The 26,074-nt window shown below is 55.8% G+C and overlaps 1 protein-coding gene across 9 annotated transcripts in view; it reads right to left on the reverse strand.

Moving 5' to 3' along the window:
• The window catches only part of GDPD5 (glycerophosphodiester phosphodiesterase domain containing 5), an 87,486-nt gene that overhangs the window by 22,626 nt on the left and 38,786 nt on the right, over positions 1–26,074 (reverse strand). For 8 of the 9 annotated variants that reach the window (XM_027039838.2, XM_027039839.2, XM_053203710.1 and 5 more), the window contains 4 exons: positions 20,005–20,180; positions 4,283–4,386; positions 1,106–1,199; positions 387–446 (listed from right to left, as the gene is read on the reverse strand). In XM_027039838.2, the coding sequence (XP_026895639.2) occupies positions 387–446; positions 1,106–1,199; positions 4,283–4,386; positions 20,005–20,121 (375 nt within the window). In that variant the 5' untranslated portion in view covers positions 20,122–20,180. Of the gene's footprint in view, positions 1–386; positions 447–1,105; positions 1,200–3,042; positions 3,069–4,282; positions 4,387–20,004; positions 20,181–26,074 lie in introns of those variants that run through there. The other variant, XM_027039843.2, reaches the window with a different exon arrangement.

Consider the following 26,074-nt stretch of genomic DNA (forward strand, 5'->3'; position numbering starts at 1 on the left):
AATAACATCACCAGGTTTACAATGAGCTCACCGATGAAGAGGAGAGGGGGCCAGGGCTGTGACCTGCGTTGGGCAAGCAGCAGCCACAGAGCTAGATTCTTATTAAGTGGGAGACCCTGGGCAAGTTCTCTAACCTCTTCGTACCTCAGTTTGCCCAACTGCAAAATGGGAAGATATTAGTACCTACCGCACAGGGCTACCGGTGAGGGTTAAATGAGTTAATATAGGCTAGACGATGAGAACAGTGCCAGGTGTATGGTGAGCACTCCCTTAGCCACTGGAACGGCTGTCATCATGATGCAGAGGAAGGATGGCGTGTCCGAGCTCTTCCTCCGGTGCTGCGGCCTCCCTGCCCCTCCCCCACCCCCCAGGGAGGCAGCCCTTACCTTGTGCAGCCAGTGTAGGTTCATCTGCTGCCCCACGGCGATGTGACATAGTGCCAGGACCTGAAGAGGGGGCCCACGAGGTGACGGTCGGGCACCGTGTGTGACCCAAAGGCTTCTGCTAGCTCCCCAGACACCCTTCTGCCCACTGCTGCTCTGGACCTTGGTCAGAGCAGTCAACAAACCCTCCCCGTAGGCGATGGGAGTGCCCAGCCCGGCCTAAGCCTGGCCTCCTCCCCGGTTATTCTAGGCCGCTAGACTCCTCCTCCTCTACAGTTTCTCCCTCTGCAGGTCACTGGGCCCTGCTGCGCTTGGGCTGCCCAGTTAATGTTTTGAGAGTTCAGGGCCCCAGGATTCTGAAGCAGACTTGAGCCTAGTCCCCAGGGAGCTCCCAGTCTAGCATGGGGATCGACCTGAGTCTGAGGGAGTAGAGAATTGGTAGCAAGACCCAAGGCAGAAGTTTCTGGAAGAGACAGTCTGCAGTGGACCCTAACAGCAAGATGGCCCCCGTCACTGGGTCAGGAGGAAAACATTCCAGGATGGGGCAAAAGATGACCTCCCACCTTGGAGGAAGCCGAGCCCCAGAGGGGCAGCAGGCTAGGAGGACCCGGGAAAAGCCAGCTTCCCTTTTCAGGCCAGGGTGGTCCTCCATCGGCCCATGTAAGCCAAGTCTCCCACCCCCTGGGAGCAGGGCCACCTGCCCTCTGAGACGCCCCACGTACCAGGAGGCCCGCGATGTAGGTGAAGGCAGCAGCTGTGGTCATGAGGATGGGCACAGACCAGTCGCTCCAGTAGCCCATGCGGTTGTAGAGGTACCTGCCGGGAGGAGAAGGGGTCAGACCTGCACCAGGGAACCAGGAGGTTCCCTTGGGACAGCAGGCTGTCAGCTCTCACACAGCCAGGCTCAGTGACCAGGCCTTGGACCAGTCAGTAATGATGTCACGGTTCCCGTGCTCACCGGTCAGGCTTGTCCAGGGCTCACAGGGGACACCCGGGCATGCCAAGAAGCATAAAGAAAACAGTTCCCCATAATTCCACTGCCCAGAAGTAACCGCTGCCGAGACTTTGCAGACCTTTCTTCTGCTGGGTTTCCCTGCCAGGCTTATATATTTGTAAAGCAGCAAAGCCAGGACCCTGTCACATCTAGCATATGCTCAGTTTGGGCTTTGGAAGGAGGTGCACTGGGTTCAAATCCCCACTCTGCCTCTCACTGGCTTGCAGGATCCTGTGGAGGTGACAGGCTTCCCCGATTCTAAGATGCCATCGATTGTGACACGCGTCTCAATTTCGATGCTAGAGTGTGAAAATGTGGGGTCTTAGGGTTGATACGACATAATACCTGACTTATCTCGGCCTTAGTTTTCTCATCTACAGGATGGAGATAACAAAGTGCCCTTCACAGGGTTTCCTGAGGATGAAGTGAGGCAAGGCACGTGATAAGTAATCAATTCTCTTCTTGTTATTAACACAAGAATTTACTGAGGTCAGTAAAAATCCTGAAGAAATTTGATTTTTTGACAGCTCTGTGGTCTGTTGAATTAATGTACCATACGTAGCCAACTTCCTACTGATGAAAACAGTTTCTAATTATTCACTCTTATAAATTAACACAAAAAAGAAAATGTTGCACATAGCTTTCTGTATTATTAATTATTTTCTTAGGATAGACTCCTACGAATAGAATTATAGAGCCAAAGGCAATGGACTTTAAGGCTCCTGATAGATACTGCTTAGTTGCTCTCCAGAAAGACTGAGGCATCCACATCCTCCCTGTACAACTGAGGAAACTGAGGCTCAGAGAAGGCAGCAATTTACTCAAGGTGGTCAGAGACTCTGAGCCGGCACCAGGCAGTTTCAGGCCTACTGCCATCTCGGGCATGGGCAGGGGTGATGGGAAGGGACACTAGGACACTATGGGGCACCCTGGCCCTCATCTTCAGATTGCAGGGAGAAATCTACTGCTTAGAAGATCACTGAATGCACCCTCCTACAGGTGGAGAAACTGAGGCCCAAAGAAGGGCGGGACTCGCTTCTTAGGAACTGGTCCTGAAAGATGTTTTAGTTCCACTTGTCTCCCACTTTTGGCAGGGAGCCCTCCTGGACAGCAACAGCCCACGTGGCCCCTCCCTGGGTGGGCCAGCCCTGACCGCCTGCTTCTCGCTCGCAACCCCTCGCTGCGTGAACTATCCCCAGAGGCTGTCGGGACTAGGAGGGCGGGGCCAGGGTCTGTGAACCCCAGCACTGACTCCAAGAAACCGAGGTGACAGTGACAGGCTGATGGAGCTACAGGCCTTCAGGCCATCCCTAAGTCGCAGGCAGGCCTTCCCCCTGCAGACTCCCCAGCAGGGTAGGCACCCATCCTCTGCGTGAGCTGCCCAGTGACAGGACGCTCAGTCTCTGGGCAGACTGAGGTAGTTCTTGGACAGCGTGATACAGTCAGCCATGCTCAAGTCCCTGTCCTACATCTGCCGGCACCTCGCTGTGTGACTGTGAAAAGTCTACTTAACCTCTCTGAACTCCAGTCTCCTCAGACTGTCCTCAATATATGTTTTGGCACTAAGTGGTTTTGTGGTTGTGGGTGAGTCCTGCCCTCTCTGCGCCTTAGTTTCCCCATCTGTACACGATGCGGGGGGACCTGAGGATCTCCCAGGCAGCAGACCTTCAGCAGAAGTGTCCAATGACTGCAGTGGAGGGCCAGCAGGGAATGTTCCCATTTACGCACAACAGTGCCGGCGCTTTGGATACCTGTGAGGATGAATAATTGATTTATGGCATTTAATAAAGGCCAGAGGGCACCTCTGGGACTCAAGCTCATCTTGCTGGGCTGTAGGGGGACAGCAGCACATCCTTTATTGTGCTCATTAATAACAGAGGCACAGCCTTGTGCCATGCAGAGGGGAGTGGATGCCCAGACTCCATTAATGGAGTCTTAGGATCATCCCAGAATCCTAGAACCACAGCCTGTCAGAAGCCCAGAGTCCTAGAAATCCCCAATTCTAACATCATGGCCACCTTCCAGCTGGAGATCCGGCCTCCTGGGAAGCAGCCCTGAGGGTGACATGGAGCTCTAAGCCCTCCCATGGCCATCATCTCGTTTCATCCTCAGAAAGACCTGATGAGATTGGAATTATCCCATTTTACGGGAGAGGAAACTGAGCCTGAGAGGCTCACCTTAGTGTGCTCATGGTCACACTGAACTGAGCTGAACTTCTAACCAGAAGGAAAAGACAGCACTGGATAGGGAGTGAGGAGGCCTGGCTTCCAAGCCCCAACTCTGCTCCTAAGCGGCTATGTGATCTTGGGCCTCAGTTTCCACACTTGTCAATGGAGGAGTCTCCATGAGAACCCAGGGAACTTACCCCGATCCCATGCCTTTCACTGTCTGGCAAAGGCAGGCAACGGAGGCGGGTGAAGAAGAAACAGGTACCCTTGCATACCCAGGTCCCAGCCTCAGACAGCCCTGCCCTTGGACCTGAGGCTGGTGCCCATAAAGGACCCTGAACTGTCCCAGAACCATAGCATCTGCCACGCTGCCCAAAGTCCTGCTCAGGGACTGAGGAGGCCTGCGGTCTGGGGTCACCTCCTCTGCTGAGGCCCTGGTCTTTCTGGGCCTTGGGGTTCTTGCCTACAAAGAGGTTCAGGGGCCCCGGACCCTGGCTGAGCCCTGCCCATCTTATGTTCCTGTTTTCCATGAGAGCAGCACCAGGAAGGAGTTCCCTGTTCCTCCCGGCTGGTCTCAGCTCCTGCCCAGCCTTTGTTCTTTCCAGAGGACCCTGCTCCCCAAAAGCCACACGGAGAGCCCTGAGGGCCAGCCTGGGAGAGAGGCTCCAACCCAAGCCCCGCAGTTCCAGCCCGGGGCCCAGGCCCCCATGTCCCCTGCTTACCCCACACCCACTCACCAGTTGAATTCATCGTAGTCATTGTGGACTTCCCACCAGAAGTAGAGCCAGGTGAGTGTGAGGCCAAAGGTGAAGGTGAGGAGCAGGAACCAGAGGCGTTCCCACTGGAAGAACAGAGCGGGGAAAGGGGTCAGGTGAGGTCAGGGGCTGGATCCTGGGGCCACCTCCCATCTAGAATGTTCTTCCTGCTCTCACTTTATAGCCAAACCTGCCAGGCAGGGATTACTGGCCTCTTCATACTGGTGGGGACCCTGAGGCTCAGAGGGGGAAGCGACCTGCCCAACACCACAGAGCTCAAAGTCACAAAATGGTAGGGAGCTAGGAGCGGGGTCAGGGATCCACCCCCTTGGGCTGAGGCCTTTCCAGGGTGCACCGTTCTCCCCATATTGGCGATGGCTCCCAGGAGCAAAGGCCGTGTCTGCCCTAAGCCTTTTTACCGGCATGGTCATCTGCAGTCTGTGAGGCCACATCGCTTACCTCCTTCCCTTCTCGCACACACTTACAGTGTAGGTATTCTTTCCCACACCTGCCCCATGCTACTGATAAATACACTGAGGCCCGGAGAGGTGAAGCGACTTGTCCTAGTCACACAGCAAGTGAGTGGAGCATTAAAGACCAGTGTCCCAGTCTCTGGCCTCGAAGTGTAGCCTTCTGCCACCCGTACCAGGCACCGGCCCCTCGGGGCTGGGCCACATAGCCCCTCTGTCTCCTGCAGGGAGGGGGGTGGGGGCCCCCGACACTGCTGCTTCCAGAGAGGTCCGCAGGCACTTCCAGCTGGGCCCTCAGGTTTATCCCTGCTTTCGTCTGTCGCCTTATCTCAGAAGCACAGCAAGCTGGGAACATCCTGCTCTCTGGGAAACCGCTGAGATCATCAGGACGAACAAACGGCGTTTGAGGGGAAGTCAGCATAGAAGAGAACAAAGACCACCCCCACCTTGAGGGGTTGCAGGGCTTGGGCAGCCTGGGTATCTCTTGCCTGACCGTTGCCCAGAAGGCTTGCGGGCTCCCTGCAGCTCCCTTAGGCTTCTTTGATCCTTCCAGCCCAGAGCCATGGCTCAAACCTCAGCGTAGCCTCTTGATGGCTCCTCACTGCGTAGCCAAGCAGGGGAGCCCCTCTGGGGGTGTTCTCTCCACCTCTCTGCCTTCATCCCCTTCCCCAACCAATTCCCTCACCCCGGAAGAGCCATCCCTCCTGGTTTATTTGTCTCACATTCCCATTCACCTTTCAAGTCAGCTCAAATGTCACCTCCTCTGTGAAGTCTTCCTGGACTTCACCTCTGCCGCCCAGCCCACGGTGCTGCCACAGCCTCAGTGCCCCCGACTTTAAACTCACGCCCTGTGCACCGTGATCGGCTCACGTGACTGTGTCTCACAAGCGACTGCAGGTTCTGCAAGGACACTCCCTTAGCATTTATGACTGCAGGCAGGGACGCAAGTACAAGAGGAGAGAAAGTTCACTCACTGCCCGGGACACCTCCATCCTGTGCCATCAAGAAGACACCACAGTGGAGCGGCTATGCACACAGTGTCTGGAGCTTACAAGCCATTTAGCCTCAGGCATCACAAGCTGACATAACCCTTCTGTGCCTCAGTGTATTCCCGTGTGACGTGAGGACAATACTAGTACTTCCACCACGGGGTTGACGTGAGCATTAAATGAGATAATACAAGCCAAGTGCTCGGAGCCAGGACTGGCAAGCAGCCAGTAGCCTGGTAGCACGGCTTCAGGCATGCTCTGCCATGCCCAGCACGCAGGACAGGCCCTCAAACCCCGGCGAAGGTCCACACTGAGCACCCACTCCGTGCCTAGCCCTGGGCAGGAGGGTCTGAGCTTGGGTGACAGTGAAAGCAGCCTCCTCCGCTCGCTGTCATGTACAGAACCAGGCAGCCTTGCTTAGCCCCTCTTTGTACATAAGCAGAGAGGCGGAGATGAAACCATCTTTCCAGCAGCTGGCGGTGGGTGGTTTCTTAGAGACCGGACCACCCGTGTCTGTCCCACCTGGACAGAGAATGGCATGAGCCCCAGCCCTGGGCCCATGAGGTACAGCCTTGCTCAGGAATTGAGAAACCCCAGATAGGAGCAGGGTGAGCCATGTGCCTTTCTGGAGCACTGGAACCCAAGAATGGCTGGGACTGTCTGGGGGAGCAGAGAAGGGCTGTAGCTCAGCCACGGGGCTGAGGGCTGGGGGGTACCCCGTCTGAGCCAGCAACCCCAGCCCGGCTGGCCTAGCATCGCCCGGGTCTCAGCTTTCTCCGAGTCCCTCTTGCTGCCTCCAATTCTCATTTGCTCACAAGTAAGAATTCATTCGCCCCTACTTCCTGCAGAGCATAGCTGGCTGCTTCCAGGCCAGCTTAAACATAGGTCTTCGAAGCCTGATCCTTCTCTGGTCATGTCATGCCCCAGCCTGAGAATATCACTGGCTTCAGCCCTCACCTCTGCCCTTACACAGGCACTTTACAGGCCACGCTCTGAACTGCCCACAGACCCTCAACAGGCTTCTTCAAGCCCCGTACCTCTGCACAAGCCATACCCTCCATTTAGAAGGCAACACCTCTCTGGTTCACGGGGCGGCCCTCCTCCTCCCTGAGGCCTTCCCTGTCCCATCAGGTCAATCTCCTGTCCACAGAGCTTCCATAGCCCTGACCCCAGGTCTGTTCCAGCATAGACCCTGCAGTTCTAGAACTGTCTTTATATGTCAGTTACCTCTGTTATACTGTAAGCACCTTCGAGATCTAGGTGATCTTCCTATTCCTGGCATGGGGTGGGAACTTAAGAAGAATTTGATAATGATAGGTGAGAAAAGACCCTTTCTCTTACTCTGCCACGAAGATGCCCACCCAGGAGACATTTCACCGGGGGCTTACCATCCCGCCCCCGCAGAGGGGCCCGTGGTCTTCTGCGGACCCCCGGCTGGCAGCAGTGAATGGCCATCTGTCCACAGAGATCCCTCCACTTCGGCAGGGGCAAGCTGCTGCACCTCTGGCCACTAGACAGGGTTCTGAGAGGGGCCTGGGTGAGGGGTGAGCCTCAGCCTATGATGGGTCCTGTCCCAGGCAAGCAGCCTGGAATTCAATAGATGGTGGGACCAGGGGGCTAGCTGTAGGGACAGTGGCAGGTTAGAAAAGCTGCTACACGTGCTGGGGGATGTCCTACGGTGAGTTATGATGCATAACCGAGGGGCAATTCTGACAGGTTTGCTGGGAATACCACAGGCGTTGGGGGACCCACAGCAGACGGGCCCTGTGCACTAAGGGCCACTGTCCCCACTTGACCAGATCCTGAGGGTGGGGCAGGAAAGACTGGGTGAGAATGAGGGGCTCCCCTGCCCCAGCCCTGGATACCAGGTAAGATTACAGCCGGCAGGTGGATGAGACACCGAGGGCACAGCAGATACGGGGGCAAGGCCGTGGCATTAAGGAATGAGGAACCCCACCATCAGAACTGGCACGAGCTGGGGTCGGGGGCCACCTGGAGATGAAAATCCTGGGAGCTAGAAGCTGGTGGCCCCATGGCCACAGGGAGCCTGTAGACGGGGATGAAGAGACCCGACCCCAGCAGGGAAGCGGCAGGTCACTGTAAGAACAATCAGAGGAAAAACCTGGATGGGGGGGGGGGGGGGCTGGAAGAAAGGGGAGGGACAGGCCAGGAACTGGCAGAGGAAGTGGCTCCATCAACAAAGAGGCTGCAAATGGCATTAAGGGTCCTTGTCAGGGCCACTACAGGAGAAAGGCCTGGGCCTGCTCCCAGGTGGTGTGGGCGCTGAGGTCACTGCCAGCTGGGAGGGATGGTGGACCCACCAGCCCTCCATCACCTCTCAGTCTGCCCAGGGCCTGGGACTCTCTCTTTGTGGGGTTTTATCTCCATCCGAGAGCAAATGAGGAAAACCCCCAAGCCTCAGAGAAGGGCCAGCACACTCAGCTGAGCGAGCTGTGGACCTCATCACTAAGAAGTGGCACTCACGTCATGGTTACCATCAGTACACATATTTGCCATGATTGTTTTCCAGTACATGCTGGGCATGAGTCCTGGAGAAGGGGAGACTTTTGCTCATTTGCACAAAGGCTCAGTATGGATGCGTAGGGGGGAGTCAGAGGTTGAGGAACATACCCGAGGTCACCAAGTGGGGGAGGATAGATGTGGGATTGAACTCGGTATCCTGACAGACACCCCCATGAGAGCCAGCCCTGTGCGTTCTCCCCAAAACCCGCCCTTGCCGTCTGGGACCCAGGATGGTAGTCCCAGGCCCAGCCTGGCCCCCTGCGATTCTCGCTCCTCTCTCTCGGGGCTCTACCCCAGGCCAAACCTCCTTCTCCCTCAGGAAACACCTGCATCTCTCCAGGCCTTGAAGCCCTCCTTTCCCTGAGTACTTCTGCACAGAGTCGTGGTGCCCGCCAATTTGACCCTCAATCACATTCTGAAATGTGGAGATGAAAATAACCTGGGCTCAGGAGGCAGATGGACCGGTCTCTGCCTCTTGGGCAAGTTAACTCCTCCGAGCCTCAGTTTCCTCACCTGTAAAACAGGGAGAAGAACCCCCTACCTTGGAGGATTGCTGTTAAATGAGGTGATATACATCAAGTGGCATACAGTAGGCACATAATAAGGGACGGTTCCCTGGGCTGTGGACTCCTTCAGGGCAGGGGTGGCTGAGATACATCCACGTACCCTGGGCTCACATCCTGCAGAGCGCAAGGTGATGCTCAGACACGGTGTGAAGGCGTGAACCTGACTGTGACGCGGGGAGGCTTCAGGTCCCCCAGTGGATGGGGCCATCATCCAACCCAGACATATCCTCTGGCTGAGGGACCAGGAGAAGGAGCTCCTGTGATACCCAGCCTCCTTCCGTTCAGAGCCTTGTAGCCACCTGAGCGGGACAAGGGTCAGGGAGCTCCTGAGCTGGCTGGGCAGCAGCAGGCACAGGGAGAGGCTGAGAGCAGCTGGGGAGAGGGGCACAGGCCCGGCCGCGAGCTGCGGGGGCCGCTCCATCCCTGTGCCGGGAGCTGGGGGTGATGGAGAGGCGGGGAGACCCAGCCCCAGAGGCCAGGGCATTCAGCCCTGCACCCCCTGCCTCATCTCCTCCCGTTCTTGTCCCCACCCTCCAGAAGACGGGTCCCTCCATCCCGTGCCAGGCGACACTGTGCCAATTTCCCAGACGCCACCGCTCCTCCTCACCGCCTCCTGATGATCGTGGAGTCGTCTCCGGTCCCTCTTTGTCTCCGTCCCGCCCACCCCAGAGCCTTCTGCATTCAGAGAAAAACGTGCTGAAAGAGCTTATGAGCAGCGGGGGCTCGCACAGTCGCCAAGCCTGGCTGCCGCACAAAGCCAGCCCTCCACAGGAAACGCCCGCACAGGCCTGGCTGTGACAGCGTGTTGTACCACTCGCCTGGGGGCCCGGCCCACCCCACACCTCCACCCCAGGCCAGGATGCACGCAGACACCGCTTCCCCTCCTGGGGACCCTGCCCTGGACCCCCAAACGGACCCCGGAGCCTGAGTTCCGCATAGGCAGCAGGAGCCATCCGTCTTTGACACGGCCACAGACTTCAGATTCACAGGATGGCGGGGACAGTGCTGTTTCGCTGGACTCCTGTTCCCCGCCAGTCCCTGCCTCTGCAGCCCCCAGGGGAGGAGCCCACCCTGCTTCGGCTCCTTAGCTGCAGGGACGGGCGCTCTCCCTCTGGTGCTGCCTGCCTCTTCCTTCTAAGACAGCAGCCAGATAGAGGCAGGCTGCCTTTGGGAGCCCAGCAACACTGGCTTTGAACCCAAGACTGGCCGCCTCCTACTAAATGGGTGACCTTGGGGGAGACATTTATTTATCCTCTCGGGCACCAGCTTCCTGCTCTGTAAAATGGGGCCAGCAGGTCGGCATGCTGCAGAGACCAGCAGGACCTACAGTGAGTCCCTCCGTCCCTCCCTCAGGCGCCACTGACATCCTCGGCTGCCACCCTGAAGCTGGTTCTCGGATTCTACACACAACAAGTCCAGTAAAAGGGCAAGAAATTCTGGGGGTCACAGGACCAGGGCACTGCGGGGGGTGTAAACAAGAGTTGAATCTTAATTCTCAGCCCTCCTCCCCAGTAGCCGCATGCCATGGGCCGCTCAGGACCAAGCCTCAGCTTCCTCCTCCATTCACAGGGGTGACATCACCTCTACCTCACGGGAGGGCTGCCAGATATAGATGTAAGCTGTAAGTCACCAAATCCACGATGGTTCCTATAATTATCGTTTCGCATCTGACAGCCCTTTAATTATGCGAAGACAGTGATCAAGACGTTCCCCTCGCCCCCTGCCCTACACCCAATTTCTTCCAGCTGCTGAGGACAGCCAGCAGCTCACCTGCTCCCAGCCCAGGGTGGGTGTCACCGTTGGTGGGACGCAGAGGGCAGGCCAGCTCTGGAGGCTGCTGTCCTAGGAGCTGGCACAGATGAAGGAAGGAGACCCTGGCATAGCACCTGTCCCGTGCCCCCTCCCAGCCCCGCATCGCTGGCTGTGGAGGACACAGCCCTGCGTGGGCTCTTCACAGAGTTGGGGCGAGGTGCCCCTAGGAGTCCTCCACATGCCCCAACTCCTCTCGTCCTCCCCGCAGCTCTGCAAAGCAGGTGGTATAGTTGGAGGAAAGCAGAGGTCAGCCAGGGGAAGTGGCTTGCCCAAGGCCACAAAGGGCAAATGTAATAGTGGAGCCAGAATTCACAGCCAGGTCTGGGTGCCTTCAGCATCTCCAACTGTCCCAGAGCAACAATGAGCAAGACATGTAATTGTCCTTGTCTGACCAAGGAGGAAATTGGCTCAGAGGGGCCAGGCCTGGCCCAAGGTCACACAGTGAGTCATAGGCAGTGCCAGGCCAGGAACCCTGGAATTTCAGACTTAGACAAGAGTTCAGAGATCATCTTGCCTCATCCTCTACAGATCCAATTCAGAGATGGAGAAACAGACCGAAAGAAGGGGAAGAGCCTGGAAGCAAGGACACAGATTAATAGATAGTAAATTAGTACAGAAAGGATACAGAATTCGACAGATGGAATGGGGACATCTATTGGTAAAAAATTATACCCCTACCTCACACCCCATACCAAAGCAAATCCCCTCCAGCACCTCCCCTCCACACCCTTGCCACCTCTCTCTTCCAGTCATCCTAGATATATGTGCTGTGCCCTGCACAGGGAGATGAATGAGGCCTGGATTCCCCTCTGAGCAACCCCCACAGGTGACTGAGAAGCCAGCAGGCAATTCCCATCCTACGGCCAGTTACGGGAGGAGAAATGGTCTGGAGGGCTTCCCGGAGGAGGGGATGCATGCAGCAAAGCTGGAAGGAATGGGCCTGCTGGGATGACAGGTTAGGGAGCCCGGACTGGGGCAGAGGGAGAGAGCAGAAGGTATAAAGGCACAGAGCTCAGCAGCTTTTGTTTGGGAGAACTGGCTTCCTTTGCTATGGGCATATAAAAGCTCTATGTAGGAGTATTAACCTTCATATGTGCTGTATATTTTTTCTTTTTTTAATTTTTTAATATTTACTTATTTTTGAGAGAGAGAAAGAGACAGACAGAGCATGAGTGGGGGAGGGGCAGAGAGACACAGAATCCGAAGCAGGCTCCAGGCTCTGAGCTGTCAGCACAGAGCCTGACACAAGGCTCGAACTAATGAACTGTGAGATCATGACCTGAACTGAAGCTGGATGTTTAACCGGCTGAGCCACCCGGGTGCCCCTTTTTCTTTTTTTCAATGTCTTTTTTTTTTTTTTTTTTTCAGGCGGCAGTGGGTGGGGTGGTGGGAGGCGTGGGCAGAGAAAGAGGGAGACAGAGGATCCAAAGCAGGGTCCACACTGTCAGCACAGAGCCTGATGTGGGGCTCGAACTCATGAGCCGTGAGATCATGAGCTGAGCCGAAGTCAGATGCTTAACCAACTGAGCCACCCAGGCGCTCCTATTGTGTATTTTTTCTTATTTCATCGTTTTACTTTAATTTGGTTTATTATGCTTTCTGCATAAAAATTTAAATTTTCATGTAGTCTAATCTACCCTTCTTTTCCTTTATAGGTTTTTGCCTTTGGAACCATGTTTAAGACAGGTAGCCCAAGAGTATATATTTGATTCACATTTTATAGTGGTAATTTCTTGGCTTTGCGGTTTACATTCAAACCTGTAATCCACCCAGCTCTCTATATTCATCTGTCTATCGCTCCACACGGATGTATATACACGTGCACGGATAGAGGTTGGAAAGCCATTTCTCTCAAGCGTTAAGATTAGAATTCCATCTACTTTACATCTTTCCAAGTTGTTTGAATTTTCTCAACAAATGTGCACTTCCTCAATAGAGAAAAGGAATTTAAAGATAGAAAAAAAATACATTTTAATCCATCTGGAATTTATTTTGGTTTGAGGTAAGAGGCAGAGATCTAATTTTATTTCCACCAAATGGATACTTCAGCTGTCTCTACACGGTTTGTGAAATCTGCCGTCATTTCCACGTTCGTTCACCACACAGAATATCCTCACATGCGTGTGCACTGCTTCTAGGCTTTCTAGTCGGCCCCACGGCAGCCCTTTCCCCGTGTGTGGGTGCTGCTGGGCACGGCTCCTTCCACAGGGCTGAGCCCTGCTCCCTGTGCCACCCCTGGGGTCCCCACTCTGCTTTAAGGTCCTAGAGTCCAGTGGGGCACCTGGGTGGCTGAGTCGGTTGAGCGTCTGTCTGACTTGGGCTCAGGTCATGATTTCACAGTTTGTGGGTCTGAGTCCCGCGCTGGGCTCTGTGCTGACAGCTCAGAGCCTGGAGCCTGCTTTGGATTCTGTGTCTCCCTCTCTCTCTGCCCCTCCCCTGCTCACACTCTTGCTCTTTCTTTCTCAAAAATAAATAAACATTTAAAAAAAAAGAAGTTTGCAGAGTTCAGCTGTGCCCTCAGCACCACACAGCCCTGCAAAGACTGGAGAGCTTGAGGGGTGCCTACCCACAGAGGGCCAGTCTGCCCTCCTGCAGGCTGGATCTCGGGCATGCCAGCTCCTCCTCCACTCATCAGCCTGTTTTCACCCTTGCCACATGCCAAATGGGGGGACTGATGCACCGGAAAAAGTCTGGGAAATGTCAGCTGGGAAGGGTGTGGGGAGCTCTGGGAGGGGAGAGGCAGGCAGGCCCTGGCAGGATTACTTTGGCCCTGACCCAGGAGATTTGGGGGAGGGGGTGGCCCGGGGAGGTTTGAGATGTATTACAGCATTAGGGCCAAGCAGGGAGAGGGATTAGAGTCCCCACCCCCAGCCAGCTCCTGACAGCCTAAGAGGCCGGATTTATTTTTCTGGGCTACAGAGAGCTGGGCAATTAGGCCTCTGTCTGCCCTTGCTTCTGCTGGGGTGCACTCAGAGCGGCTCATTAGACAGTAGAATTAAACCAAGCCCAGCCTGGAACACCCCGCCTCTCCCCACCCACCCTAGGGGTTGCATCAGCCCATGGGGAGACAGGAGCAGAGGAGCTGGTGGGGGGGGAAGGGGGGCTCAGGAGGGATCATCCCAGGCCCTCAGAGGGCCCTGCCAAGGCCACAGGGTGGTGGGTGGCTGCAATGCTGATGCTCCATCTCCTGTCCCACCCAGGCTCCCTAAGCAGACACTCAAGGCAGTCACGGAGCGTTAGCTGCTTCCCAGGGAGGGCCAGGCACCCTCGGCACCATTCAGGGAGGAGCTAGGTGGAGTACAGGGGTTCCTGAAGGCCAGAGATGGCCTGGCTTTATTGCAGCGATAAATCCTCAGCCGTTTGTACCGCAACAAACCAGCGCTCTGCCAGACTCTCCTCTGTCTCTCATGGATGCAATAACATCATCTCCCGTTTTCTTATTGTCATGTCAGCCCTGCAAGGCTTAAAGGATAACATGGGGTCTTATCCCCATTTTAGGAGTGGGAAAACTGGGGATCAGAGGGCGCCCCTCTGACCTGCTGGGCCCCTTTCAGCCAAAGTGCTGGAGAAGGGAACAGCCACCCCTTTGAAAGTTTATAGGGAGAACACACTTTCCCCAGGGTTGGGACGGCGGTCTCTCTTGCACCACACGTGATGTGCATTGGTACCCGTCGTCTAACTGGACCCTTGCGGCGTGAATCTGAACCTCCATCTAACCCGTAAGCAAGCTGAGGCCCAGAGAAGGTCTGGCCTTGCCTGAGGGTCGCACACTAAGTCACGATGTAGACAGGGCAGAGTTCAGGCCACAGCTCCCTGGCAGGGAATACCCAAGCACTTCTGGCTGACTCTAATCACACCCTGAAGCCCAGGGCAAAGGCTGCTTCATCCAGGGAGCCCAGCTTGACTCCCAGGTGGGATCCACTCCCCTGTCAAGGCCCACTTGGTGGCGACAGGACAGGGATGTGGGGAACCAGCTGGGACACTCTCCACCCCTGGGCTCCTGCCCACCGGCAGAGCCCAATCCGGCTCCGAGCGTGGCCTGGGAGGTCCTGCGAAGTCAGCGCCCTCATCTGCCAACCACAGCTGGGGGCACCGGAAGACAGCATGCACCTGTCCATACGTGTATGCTGGCCCTCTCCAGACACCCAGTATCTGAGAACTCGTCAGTGGTCCTGCCTCTCCAGGCCCAGTCAGCAGGGTGGCGGGCACGGCCCCTAACTGGCTTGCTCACCATTCTTCAGGGCCCTGCCTCAACCATCCTCCCAGCCTGGTCCAGGCCCCTCCTCCGAGGCCCAGGCTCCACTCTCACAACACTGAGTCCCTTGGGAAACACAGAAAGTCACAGTCCGAAGGGGCAGCCCAGGCCTGAGGTGTTGTGGGAGCCCGAGGGAGGGAGGCCTGATTCTCTTTTTGTTCGAGGGGGGTAATTCTTAGAAGGGTAGGCGTTTGTGACGAGCCTTGAGATGTAAAAGAGAGAAGGGACATTCCAAGTGAGGGGACAGCCTGAGCAAAAGCAGGATGCTATGAAGGGGTGAGGTTCTCCTGGGAGGGGTAAGGGGTGGGGGGTGGAGGTCTGATGAACATCCCCCAGTGGGGGTCTTCTTGTATGGCTGCAGGGGCTCCTGTCGTAGGAAGTAGGTCTTGGGGGAAGAGAGACTTAGCTGTCTGTGTCCCACCTGCACTGTGCTCTTCCTGGACTCTACAGAGACCACTCTCCCCTCCCACTTGCCCCTGGACACAGCACCATTTCCATCCCTGGAATGGCCTCATCCGGCTAGGCTAGAAATCAGGGGATGGTGGGAGGCATCATAAAGGACTCCCTCAATCTCTTCCACAGCCAGTCTGTTGATTATACCTTCCAAGTGTCTCTAGAATCCCTCCCTTTGCACGGAACCGGCATACCCCTCCCTGGGGTATGCAAAGCGGCCTCCACCTCTCTCTCTCTCTCTAGTTCCCGGCTCTCCCCACCTCCACCCCAGCCCCCTCGGCGCATCCTCCACAATTTAACCAGACTGGTCCTCGCACAGCCTGAGTCTGACTGGGCTGCCTCCACCCAGGAGGGGGAACAGGCTCCTTGGCACAGCCTCAGGCCCAGGCCATGTGGCCACCACCTTCCCTCCTCACGCGGAGCCACACTGAGGCCAGATTGCTTTCGGTTCCCAAACACAAGAAACTCCAGTACACAAGGAAGCTCTGGTCCGCATGGCTCCCCGTGCCTTGAACACTTCCCCAGCCGGCGAGACAGGACTAACTCCCAGACATCAGGTCAGGCCAGCTCTCCTGCCTGGGGTTTTCCTGGGCCTCAGCAGGGATCATCCTGGGTGGCCTGGGTATGTTGGATCTTGTATGCTCCCCCACCAGCCTGGGAGCCCTTCAAGGGAGGGGGGGAGCCGGGTCAGATACCCCTCCCTGACCCCAGGGCCCAGAGCAAGTATCGGGACGGACGGGTGTGTTGATTAAATAAGTAATTAGTGCATCCCAAACAAGACTGTGGGTGTGGAACAGTCTGGACTGGGGATGCAAGCAGGGGGCAATGCAGGCTGTGCCTTCAACCCCCGTGGCTTGAATAAACCACTCATTCTTCCTGGAGCCTCCTCTGTGAGACAGAGGGGCCAAACGAGCTTTTTAAAAAACAGCCCTCAAAAGGCAAATGTGCTATAGAAACACGAGAGAGGTGACAGTCGCTGTCTGTCTTGGGCTGGGAAGTTCCTTCAGGTGTCTGACCTATATGCCTCTTGCTACAGAGAAGCTGGTTTTGACACTATGCTGCCTCCCACAGACACACAGTCTTCAGGGGGCCCTGGGGGACAGCCTGAGAACTGTCTTCTGTCCTAGCAAGTCCTTAATTGGCGGCATTAGAGTAATGAGTCACAGACAACAACCAATTAATTATCCCCAGTTATAAAAAGCTTCACTTCCCCTTCCTAGCTGTCGAGTGAGCCGGCCTCCTGCTGCCAGGCTCCTCCACTCCCTAGGGGCTGGGGGCAGAATAGGTCATTCCACCTCTCTGGTCCTCAGTTTCCTGCTTCCTTATTTGTCCAGTGTGTGTCCTGGGGGTGGGGGACAGTACGAGCAAAGGATCGGAGGAGGTGGGAATGCGTCAGGCTGGGGGGACAGGAAGGATAGGCTGGTGGGGCAGGAAGGAGGCTGCCAGCTGGGACCCAGAGGAGGGGGCTCCTCCCGGCTCCCCAGGATCCACTCCTGTACTGCAGGGCCAGCTCTTGATCCCAGAGCCACGGAAGGCTCCAGGTCTGGCATTCAAGCACTCCCATTCTTGCCCCGCACACTCCTGGTCTCACGATCTTCTTCCTCCTCCCCAGGCAACTTCCCAAGTGATCCTCCAGGCCCTGCTTTCTTCCCCTTCTTGCAAGTTTTCATTTAATCTCCTACTCCAACCATGCGTGCCCCCCAGCCCCCAACCCCCTTCATCTTCCTGAGGCTCCTGTTGCAAATCTATCGTGGACTCTCTCCAGTGTGATGTGTGATGCGGCTTTAAGCCTTGAGTTCTCCATCGGCATGACAGTTAACTGCCCCACAGGGGCGACCTAACAAATCAACAGGGCAATGCAGGTAAGCTCTGGGATCCCAGCATACAATAGGTATCCAATAAATGTTAACTGTTACTCTCATGCTTTATTTCCCAGGCTGAGCAAGATCAAGAGTGAAATGCTTCTGCGACTCACCCCCAGTCTGTCACCCCATTTCACAGATGAGGACCAGAGAGGTCTGGCTTCACAGAAGAACTTGAGCCAGGGCTTGTCTGAGTTGGGAAAGGCTGGGGGAGGCTCCCCCAAGGGGACTTGAGGGGCGGCAGTACCTGGGCAGAGGGAGGGGCCCCCAAAGTCTGAGGGGAAGTTGGGGACGAGAAGAGGCACAGGCCCAAAGTTGGAGCCCCCACGCCTTTTGGAGGCCCTGACAGTGCTCTTTCCCCCCAACCTGTGCTTCCAGAGCTCACCCCAGGGCCTGTTCATTCAGCAAAACTTAGGGAGTTTGCTCCACCAGCTCTGACGCCATCACTACTCCCCTCACTGTGTCAGGCTAGAGGGCCCAGCCCCCCCGGGGACATCACAGGCCTCGCCCTCGGTCCTCACCCAGCCATCTAAGGAGGGACTGGGGAGAAAGAACAAAGGGGAAAGAGAGAAAAAGGGTGAGCAGGCTGAGGCTGGAACCCAGGGAAGTGGGCGGGGAAGCGGAATGAGGTGAGTGACAGGGAAGGGGGAGTCTCCGTGGTTCGTGGGTCGCCTGAGGTGAGCTCAGCCCTTCCTGTGGAGGCCCCGAGGCTCTGACACCCAGAGCTGTGGCAAAACCCTCTCCAGGCCAAGCTGGCTTGTGGCCCCTGCAGCCCCTACTCTCTTTGTGCCATACCTGGCACCCCAGATCTTGGCATCTGTGGAGCCGGCACCACTTGGGCTCTGAGTCAGTCCAGAACTGGCCTCAGCTCACCACTTCCTCCACCCCGGGGCCCCGTGCTGGTCACAGCCAAGCCCAGTCACTTCCTGACTCTGAAGCCTGGGATGGGCCTGCCCTGGGCGCACTGAGGGGTGTGGGATGTCCTGGGAGCCACGCCTTCCTCCAGCGGCTACTCTGACAGCCAAGGGGCTTGCCGCTGGGGAGCCCAGCCATCCTCCTCCCTCAGCTTCCGCTGTCTTCCCACCCGGAACTGTTGGACCTACGCTGCCCGGGGCCAGCTCCCAACTCTGCCCCTCACTGGCATCCCTGGCTTCTGCTTCCCCATGTGAAATGGTGGCCGCGACATCTAGCTCGAGGGCTCGTTGGGAGGAACGAGTAGCCGTGTGTCAGCGCTCAGCACCGCTCCTGGCACAGACACCCAGATGCCAGCTGCCTGCCAAGCTGCTGCCTTTCCCGACACGGGGAGGCCCTGCTGCCTGCCCCGAGTCCCTGGGGAGAACGCAGCTCAGAGCAGATCACAGTGGAAAAGGAATTCTCAAGTCTTGACCCAACCCCTGTTCCATTTCACAGATGGAGAGGCCGAGGCCCTGGAGTCGGGAATGACTTAACGACTAGTCACAGCCAGCACTGTGCCCGTCCCTTGGTGCCATTAGTGCCACCGGCAGCTCCCTCAGTGGGGATGTTATTGCACAGGTGAGAAAGCCCAGAGTCAACTGGGTACAATTTTGTGCAATTTGGTACAACTGAGCGCTATTTGGACTTAAGCCTCCCTGACTTCCGATCTCATGGCCCACATCACTGTTGGGGAGATCCCACAAACACCTAAGAGGGAAAGGCTGTCCCAGGCAGGGCCAAGGGTTGACTGAGGCTGCCACCCCAGCACTGCAGGGACCTGCCCTGGGGCCTTGGGCAGGCCCCTCCCTCTTCCTTGCCTCAGCTTAGCATGTGGCCTCCTCTGGGCTGGGAGTGGCAATACATCAGGCCATGTGGCACCTGCTTCTTACCATTTGGGAGTCATGAACCCTGGCTCCTGACTCAGGCTAGTGCTCTGTCGGTCACCAGCACAGGCAGAGAAGGAGGTCAGGATGGTGGATGGGCTTCCCCATCCTCCCCATCCAGAGAGCCTGGTGATACTTGGCCTCTGACCTCAGCTGACCACCCACACCTTTGGTCACTCCAGCCTATTACAAGGCTGGCTGAATTTGGAGGCTGGCTTCTTTGTTCCGACAAACAGGACAGAGGAGGAAAGCTGTTTACCGGGCAGCAAACCTTTTAGATAAACTCCTTTGACCTCCCTCTCTTCCCTCCTGAAGGAGTTGGGTTCCTTCAGAGAAGAAACTAGATCCATGGGCTGACAGAGACCCAGGGACGGAAGCGTGGCTCGGCTCTGGGTCTGGCCTGGGGTGCTGGCCATTGAAGGAGGCTTTCTTTATCTGGCTGGGCACCTGCTGCCAGCTCCGACAGGCCTGTGGCTCAGGTGACAGAGTCCTGGTGCCAGGCCATGGCCCTGCCAGCTCCCAAGCTCCAGAAGGGCCTGGCACCACCTCCTCACCCTTCCCTCCAACCACTCACCTGCTTGCCGGCCTGTCTGGATCTGCCAGGAAGCTGAAAACTTCTGTTCACCTTGGGGTGAGCCCTTTCTCTTGGAGTGTCTCTCCTGGAGCGTCCCTTTCTGCCAAGACCTCAGGAGCAGCCCAGGTCCCGTGTGTCAGAGGAGAGCTCACCAGCCTCATCTGTGACAGGGTGGCCTACTTCCTTTCCCACCTGGTCATGTAGATTTAGGAGTGACCACGGGCCCATTTTATAGAAGGAGACACTGAAACCCAGAGGGGCATTGACCTGTCCAGAGCCACACAGCAGAGTGATGGAGCTGAGACGCTTCCCCGAGGCCCTGGGGCTCCCTAGTCCTCTGACCCCATCCCAGCCTGGCTCACCGGTGTGGTGTCATCGTGGGATCTCTGGTAGCGCTTCCAGCGGCAGCCGTAGATGCCCGTGAGGCAGGAGAGGCACAGCTGTGGCTCATAGTACTGCAGGGGCTGGTGTCTCACCATGCTCTTGCGTGCAGCCCTGGCGCCCGGCCCTCAGGCACCCATGAGGCCCCTGGCCGGTCCTGCAGGAGGAAGCACAGGGGCGTGAGGCAGGGGAGGTGCAGGCAGCCAGCCCCAGCCCCAGCAGAAGGTGCCAGTCCCGCACAGGGCCCCGCGGTAAGGCCCACACCCTTGCCGGCTCCCCGGCAGTCTCCTGCCCCTCACCCCCGACCCGATCCCCCCAGCCACACCTGCTCTGTCCCTGCTGCTGCTTCCTGTGCCGGGACTGCTTTTCCCTTAGAGCTCCACGGGGCTCCCTCCTCCCCTCCTCTCCTCAGGTCTTTGCTCAAATGTTCTCTTCTCAACCAGACTTTCCCAGGCCACCTCCTGTCAAACTGCAACCCCTTCCCATCCTCCCTCAGCCGTTCTCAGCTTTATTTTCTCAATCGTGTCCCCCAATGTATTTTATTTGAAATACAGCAGGCACTGGGTGAACACTTTGCCCCTCAGGTGGCAGGGCCTACGTCCCAAACCCATTTGATAACTGGACAAGCTGAGGCTCGGAGAAAGGACGGGATGGCGTCTGGCGTGCAGTCTGATACCCGGCTGCGGTCAAGCTGGGAAACTGCTCTGGTGCCCCCAAAGTGTTTGCTCCTTTGGGCTCAGGGGGCTGCCCGCTCAGGGAGTTCTGCCCGTGGTGGGTGGAACAATGAATGGTGGCCTGTGGGTCGAGTTGCTGCCATCAGGGCAACTGCCCGACCCTGCCTGGCGCCCAGGAGACACCTATGGGGGGGGGGGGGGGTTCAGCCTCTTGGGGCCAGCAAGGGCCAAATGTGGTCAAGTGGCCGCCGGCCTGGGCCCCTCACACGCCCCGATGTCAAACATCATCTGATCCTTATCACCACTGTCATTATCATTCCATTGACCGACGAGGGTCCTGGGGCCCAGAGCAGCCAAATAATTTACCCAAGGAGTCAGGATGCAACCCCCCCATCTGTGGGACTCTAGAAACTCGAAGCCACATGTTATGTGTCGGGTCCTATCCTAGGTCCTGGAGACAATGTGAACAGGACAGGCATACCGATGCCCTCAGGGCCCCCGTAGGACCCGTGAAAGGCAAAGTCAGTCATTTATTCTGCATTAACTCTTATAGCAGCCCTATGAGATCAAACTCACAAGCCAAAAATTTCACCCTTTATTCTTAAAAAAATTTTTTCAACGTTTATTTATTTTTGGGAGACAGAGTGTGCAAGCAGGGGAGGGGCAGAGAGAGGGGGCGGGGAGAGAACCCCAAGCAGCCTCCATACTCAGTGTGGAGCCTGATGCAGGGCTCAATCTCATGAACCATGAGAGATCATGACCTGAGCTGAAATCAAGAGTTGGATGCTTAACCGACTGAGCCACCCAGGCGCCCCTCCATGTTTAACCTTTGAAAATGGCCAAAAGCTGCTTTGCAAGAACAACAAAGCAGCCGCAGCATTTGACATTCCCCACGTATTATCATTATCACCCCCATTCTACAGATGAGAAATCTGAAGCACAGAAAGGTTTAGCCATTTGCCAAAGGTCACACAGCAGAGCCAGTCAGTCTGGCTCCAAGGGGCCTTGCTCTAGGCCCAGGGTTGGCAAATTGTAACTCATGTAACTCAATCCAACCAGCCACCTATTTTTATATAACCCACAAGCTAAGAATGGTTTTTCTATATTTTCACAGTTTGGGGGAACAAATGAAAACAAGAATATTTTGTGACACATGAAAATTATACGAGACTCAGATTTCCGTGTCCATAAATAAAGATTTATTGGATGCAGCCTCAATCATTTGCTTATGTATTGTCTATGGCTTCCATAACTATAACTGCAGAGGTGGGTGATTGTAAGAGAGACTGAATGGCCAACAAAGACTAGAATACATACTGCCCAGCCCTTTTACGGGGGCAGTTTGCTGACCTCAACCCCTGGGCCGGCTATAATGGCCCAGGAGCTGATATTTTGGAGAGAGTAAGGGGGACCTGTGGGCACTTAACATTGTGCATGGTGGCAGGGGGAGGGGGAGCGATGGGGCATGCTTCCTGGAGGCAGCACTGAGCTGAGGCCTAAGTGCCCAGGGGCTGCTCCAGAGGGGCGGTCGGTCTGGGCTTCGGGCCTACCCACAGCTTCCACCTCGGTGGCACTCAGGGCCTTGACCTACCCCTGCTCCCCTGCCCCACCCGACCAAATGCTAACCTCAGCACAAGGATTACAGCCTCTGGTCTGTTAGGAGGGGGGAGATGCATTAGGGCCTTGCTGGGAATATTGACTGACCAGGAGCCTCCTAATTGCTGGGAATTGTCTGGCATAGCCTCTGTGCCCGTGGCTCCCCGGGGAGGTATGTGGAATAGGATGCAGCTGCTGAGGGCTCTCTGAGCCAAGCTGAGCCCAGGGCTTAGGGAACAGTGTGCAGTGGGGTGCTGTTGTAGTCTGGTGACTTAGGTCCTGTGGGGTTGTAGAGCGGGAGGGGCAGTTGGGGGAGAAGGCTCTCAGCTTTACTTCATTCCACTCTAGAAGGAGCATACAAATGTATTCCCACATTCGCAGCCTTCCAGAGGGGGTAGAAGGCCAGATCTTACCCCAAGAGTAGGGCCTCTCTCTGCTGGTCAGATCCATCACATCTGTCCCCACCTTTGCTCTGTGGCTGGGGCCTCTAGGGTTCTTCCCTGAGCCTTGGTTTCTGAATCTGTAAAATGGGGTAACAGCCTTTGCCTTGACACCCATAGGAGACCAGACTGGGGGGCGGGTGCCGAGAGGGCACATCACTGCAGTGACTGAGGTATAGCAGGTGGGCGTTCTGTGAACAGGAGCGCACGCCCAGGTCCCCCTGCTCTCACAAGCCTTTCCCAGGACTCCTGGAGCCTGGGACTGAGTCCCACATGTCCTCTGCCCTGCCCCCCCCCCCAAATGAGCATTATAAGGCACCAGGAATGGAAATTGCACTTCAAATCAGGAAAGCAGAACTGCCTGCCCTAGGGCCTCAGCCCAGGGCTCAGCTGATTGTGGCTCTTGGAATCATCTCCCCCCTTCCCCCTGCTTGATGAATTTTCACACCATTCATAACTATAGGGGCATCTTGGGGAGGCAAACCTCTTCTCTCTCCTCTGCATATTCTCCTGGGGCCTTTTGTCCCTTCCCACGGCTTCAGTTACTAGGTGTGGCAAAGCCCACCTGGTGGCTGTGTCCTGATTGAGACAGCCAGAAGCAACTGCCTGTCCCCGGCGAGTCACTCAGGCCCTGCAGACCCAGCACAGGCCACACTGACCTCTTCAACCTGCTTTTTTTTTTTTTAATTTTTTTAAATGTTTATTTATTTTGAGAGAGAGAGAGAGGGGCAGAGAGAGGAAGACACAGAATCCGAAGCAGGCTCCAGGCTCCGAGCTACCAGCACAGAGCCCGACACGGGGCCCGAACCCGTGAAACGCGAGATCACGACCTGAGCAGCAGCCCAATGCCCAACTAAGTGAGCCACCCAGGCACCCCAAGGCTTTTTATTTTTTTAATTTTTTAATGTTTATTTATTTTTGAGAGAGAGAGACAGAGTGTGAGTGGGGGAGGGCAGAGAGAGAGGGAGACCCAGAATGTGAAGCAGGCTCCAGGCTCTGAGTTGTCAGCACAGAGCCCAATGCAGGGCTCAAACTCATGGTCCGTGAGATCATGACCTGAGCCAAAGTTGGATGCTTAACCAACTGAGCCACCCAGGCACCCCGCCCCCCCCCCCCCCAACCTGCTTCTAACATCCCTCACAAACTCTTCTCACCATCCCCTTGGCCTGGCTCAGGTCTCATCTCTCCCCTAGGTAGGAAATCCTCTGGCTTCCCTCCGGGGATCACATCCCACCAACCCAAGCCCTCACCTGTGGCCAGAGCAAGCTCTTGAACAAATGGTTTCTGATTTCTCTAGCCTTATCCTCCAGAACTTGCTGTCCCTTCAGCTGACTAATACCTACCCATCCTTCAAGTCTCAGCTCAGACATTATCTCCTCCAGGGAGGAGACATTATCTCCTCCCCTGAGATCCAGGTTGGTTAGAGGGTTTCCCAGCTTCCCATAGCCCTCAGTCTTCCCCAGACATCTTGCATGAGCACCATTGATGGGCCTGTCTCCCCCATGGGATGGCTTGAATTATTCCCACATCCCCAGGGACCAGCCATAAAAGGAGGAGGCACTGAGGGCTTCCCGGAAGGTACTTCTGAGGAGGCCCAGAAGTCTTGCTAACAGAGACGTGCTGCTCAGACACTGAGCACTCAAGCAAGCTCCCAGAAACCAGACTCTCCCCAGCCTCCCCTGCCACTTCCTTTTCCCACCAGAGCTAATGGTATTACTTAGGATCGATCGATTTCTCCAAGCCACCTCCAGGACTGCCGGTATCAGCCAAGTTCCCAAGAAATCCCTAGCAGGGAGCTCCTCCTGGCCCTGGGATAAGAGAAAGCCCTCACTTCTGAGCCTGATGTTCAAGGGCGCCCCTCGGTCCAAAGTTCTGTTTTCTGCCTGAATTCCTGGCCCCTGCCCTGAACTTTCATAGCCTCCTGTTTTACACAGGGGAGGGTCTTCAAGGGGTCAGACCCGGGATGGAGTGAGCACCTGCTACAGAGCAGGATATTGGCACTATTAGGGTCCTCTCCCATCCTGACATCCTGGGCACGGACCTGACCCTCCTTCCTGCTTCTACCTCACACGACCATCCTCACCGCCCTGAACGGTGCTGGCTGTAGCCCCCCAAGCCTGTTCTCTTTCCTGAGAGTGGAAAGAATTTCAGGCCAGATGTCAGTGCCCAGGTTCCAGCCCGGTCTTCAACGTACTTGCCGTGTAACCTTGGACAGGTCACTAGCTCTCTCTGAGCCTTACTGTAACCACCCGAGAAACGGGGACTAGATGGAGTGACATAAAAAAGTACCCAAGGCTGCAAAAAAAAGGAATCAAACATAGATACATGTTACAACATGAATAAATCTCGAAAACATGATGCAAAGTGAAAGAAGCCAGTTATTACAGAAAGTGACAGGGATTGTACCAAAGTAGAGCTCGACAGCCTTCTTTTACAGTCTAGAAATACTGGCCCCAGGGTGAACAGATGAACAAACCGTGATCCACCCAGACAATGGAAGAGTACTCTGTGATAGAGCGACATGTGCCATCAAGCCACACGAGCACCCGAAGAGACCTTCAAAAGCCTATCGTTAAGTGACGGAAGCCTGAAAAGGCTCCAGACTATATGATTCCAGCTCTGTGACATGCTGGTAAAGATAAAACCATGGGAGTGGTAGAGAGATCAGCGGGTGTCAGGGGTGGGGGGCAGGAGAAGAGCAGAAGATTTCTAGGGCAATGAAACTGTTCTATAGGACACCACAGTGACGGACACATGTCACCATACCTTTGTCAAACCCCACAGAATGCACCACACCAAGAGCGAGCCCTAGCGTAACTATGACTTTAGGTAACACCGTGTCAACATTGTCTCCCACGGTAACACATGCGCCACCCTAATATAGGATGGTGACAATAAGGGCCACTGTGAGGTGGGGAGGGAGAGTATGGTAGCAGCTCTCTTTCCTTTGGATCGATTCTTCTGTAAACTTAGATACCTCCAAAAAAAGAAAAAAGCCTAGGGGCACCTGGGTGGTTCAGTTAGTTAAGCATCAGACCCTTGATTTTGGCTCAGGTCATGATCTCACAGTTCACGAGTTCAAGCCGCACGTCCGGCTCCATGCTGACAGTGGGGAGCCTGCTTGGGATTCTCTCTCTCTCCTCTCTCTTTGCCCTTCCCCTGCGTGCATGTGCTTGCTCTCATGTGCACTCGCTATCTCTGTCTCTCAAAATAAACAAACTTAAAAAAAAACCCCAAAAGTATATTCATTAAATATATATGGATTCAACTTTGGTATCTCTATCAGCGGATTGATCAACAGACAGATAGGCAGGCTGGAGAGATTAAGTGATTCACCCAAG

This window comes from Acinonyx jubatus, chromosome D1, assembly GCF_027475565.1.
Source record: "Acinonyx jubatus isolate Ajub_Pintada_27869175 chromosome D1, VMU_Ajub_asm_v1.0, whole genome shotgun sequence".
NCBI lineage: Eukaryota > Metazoa > Chordata > Mammalia > Carnivora > Felidae > Acinonyx > Acinonyx jubatus.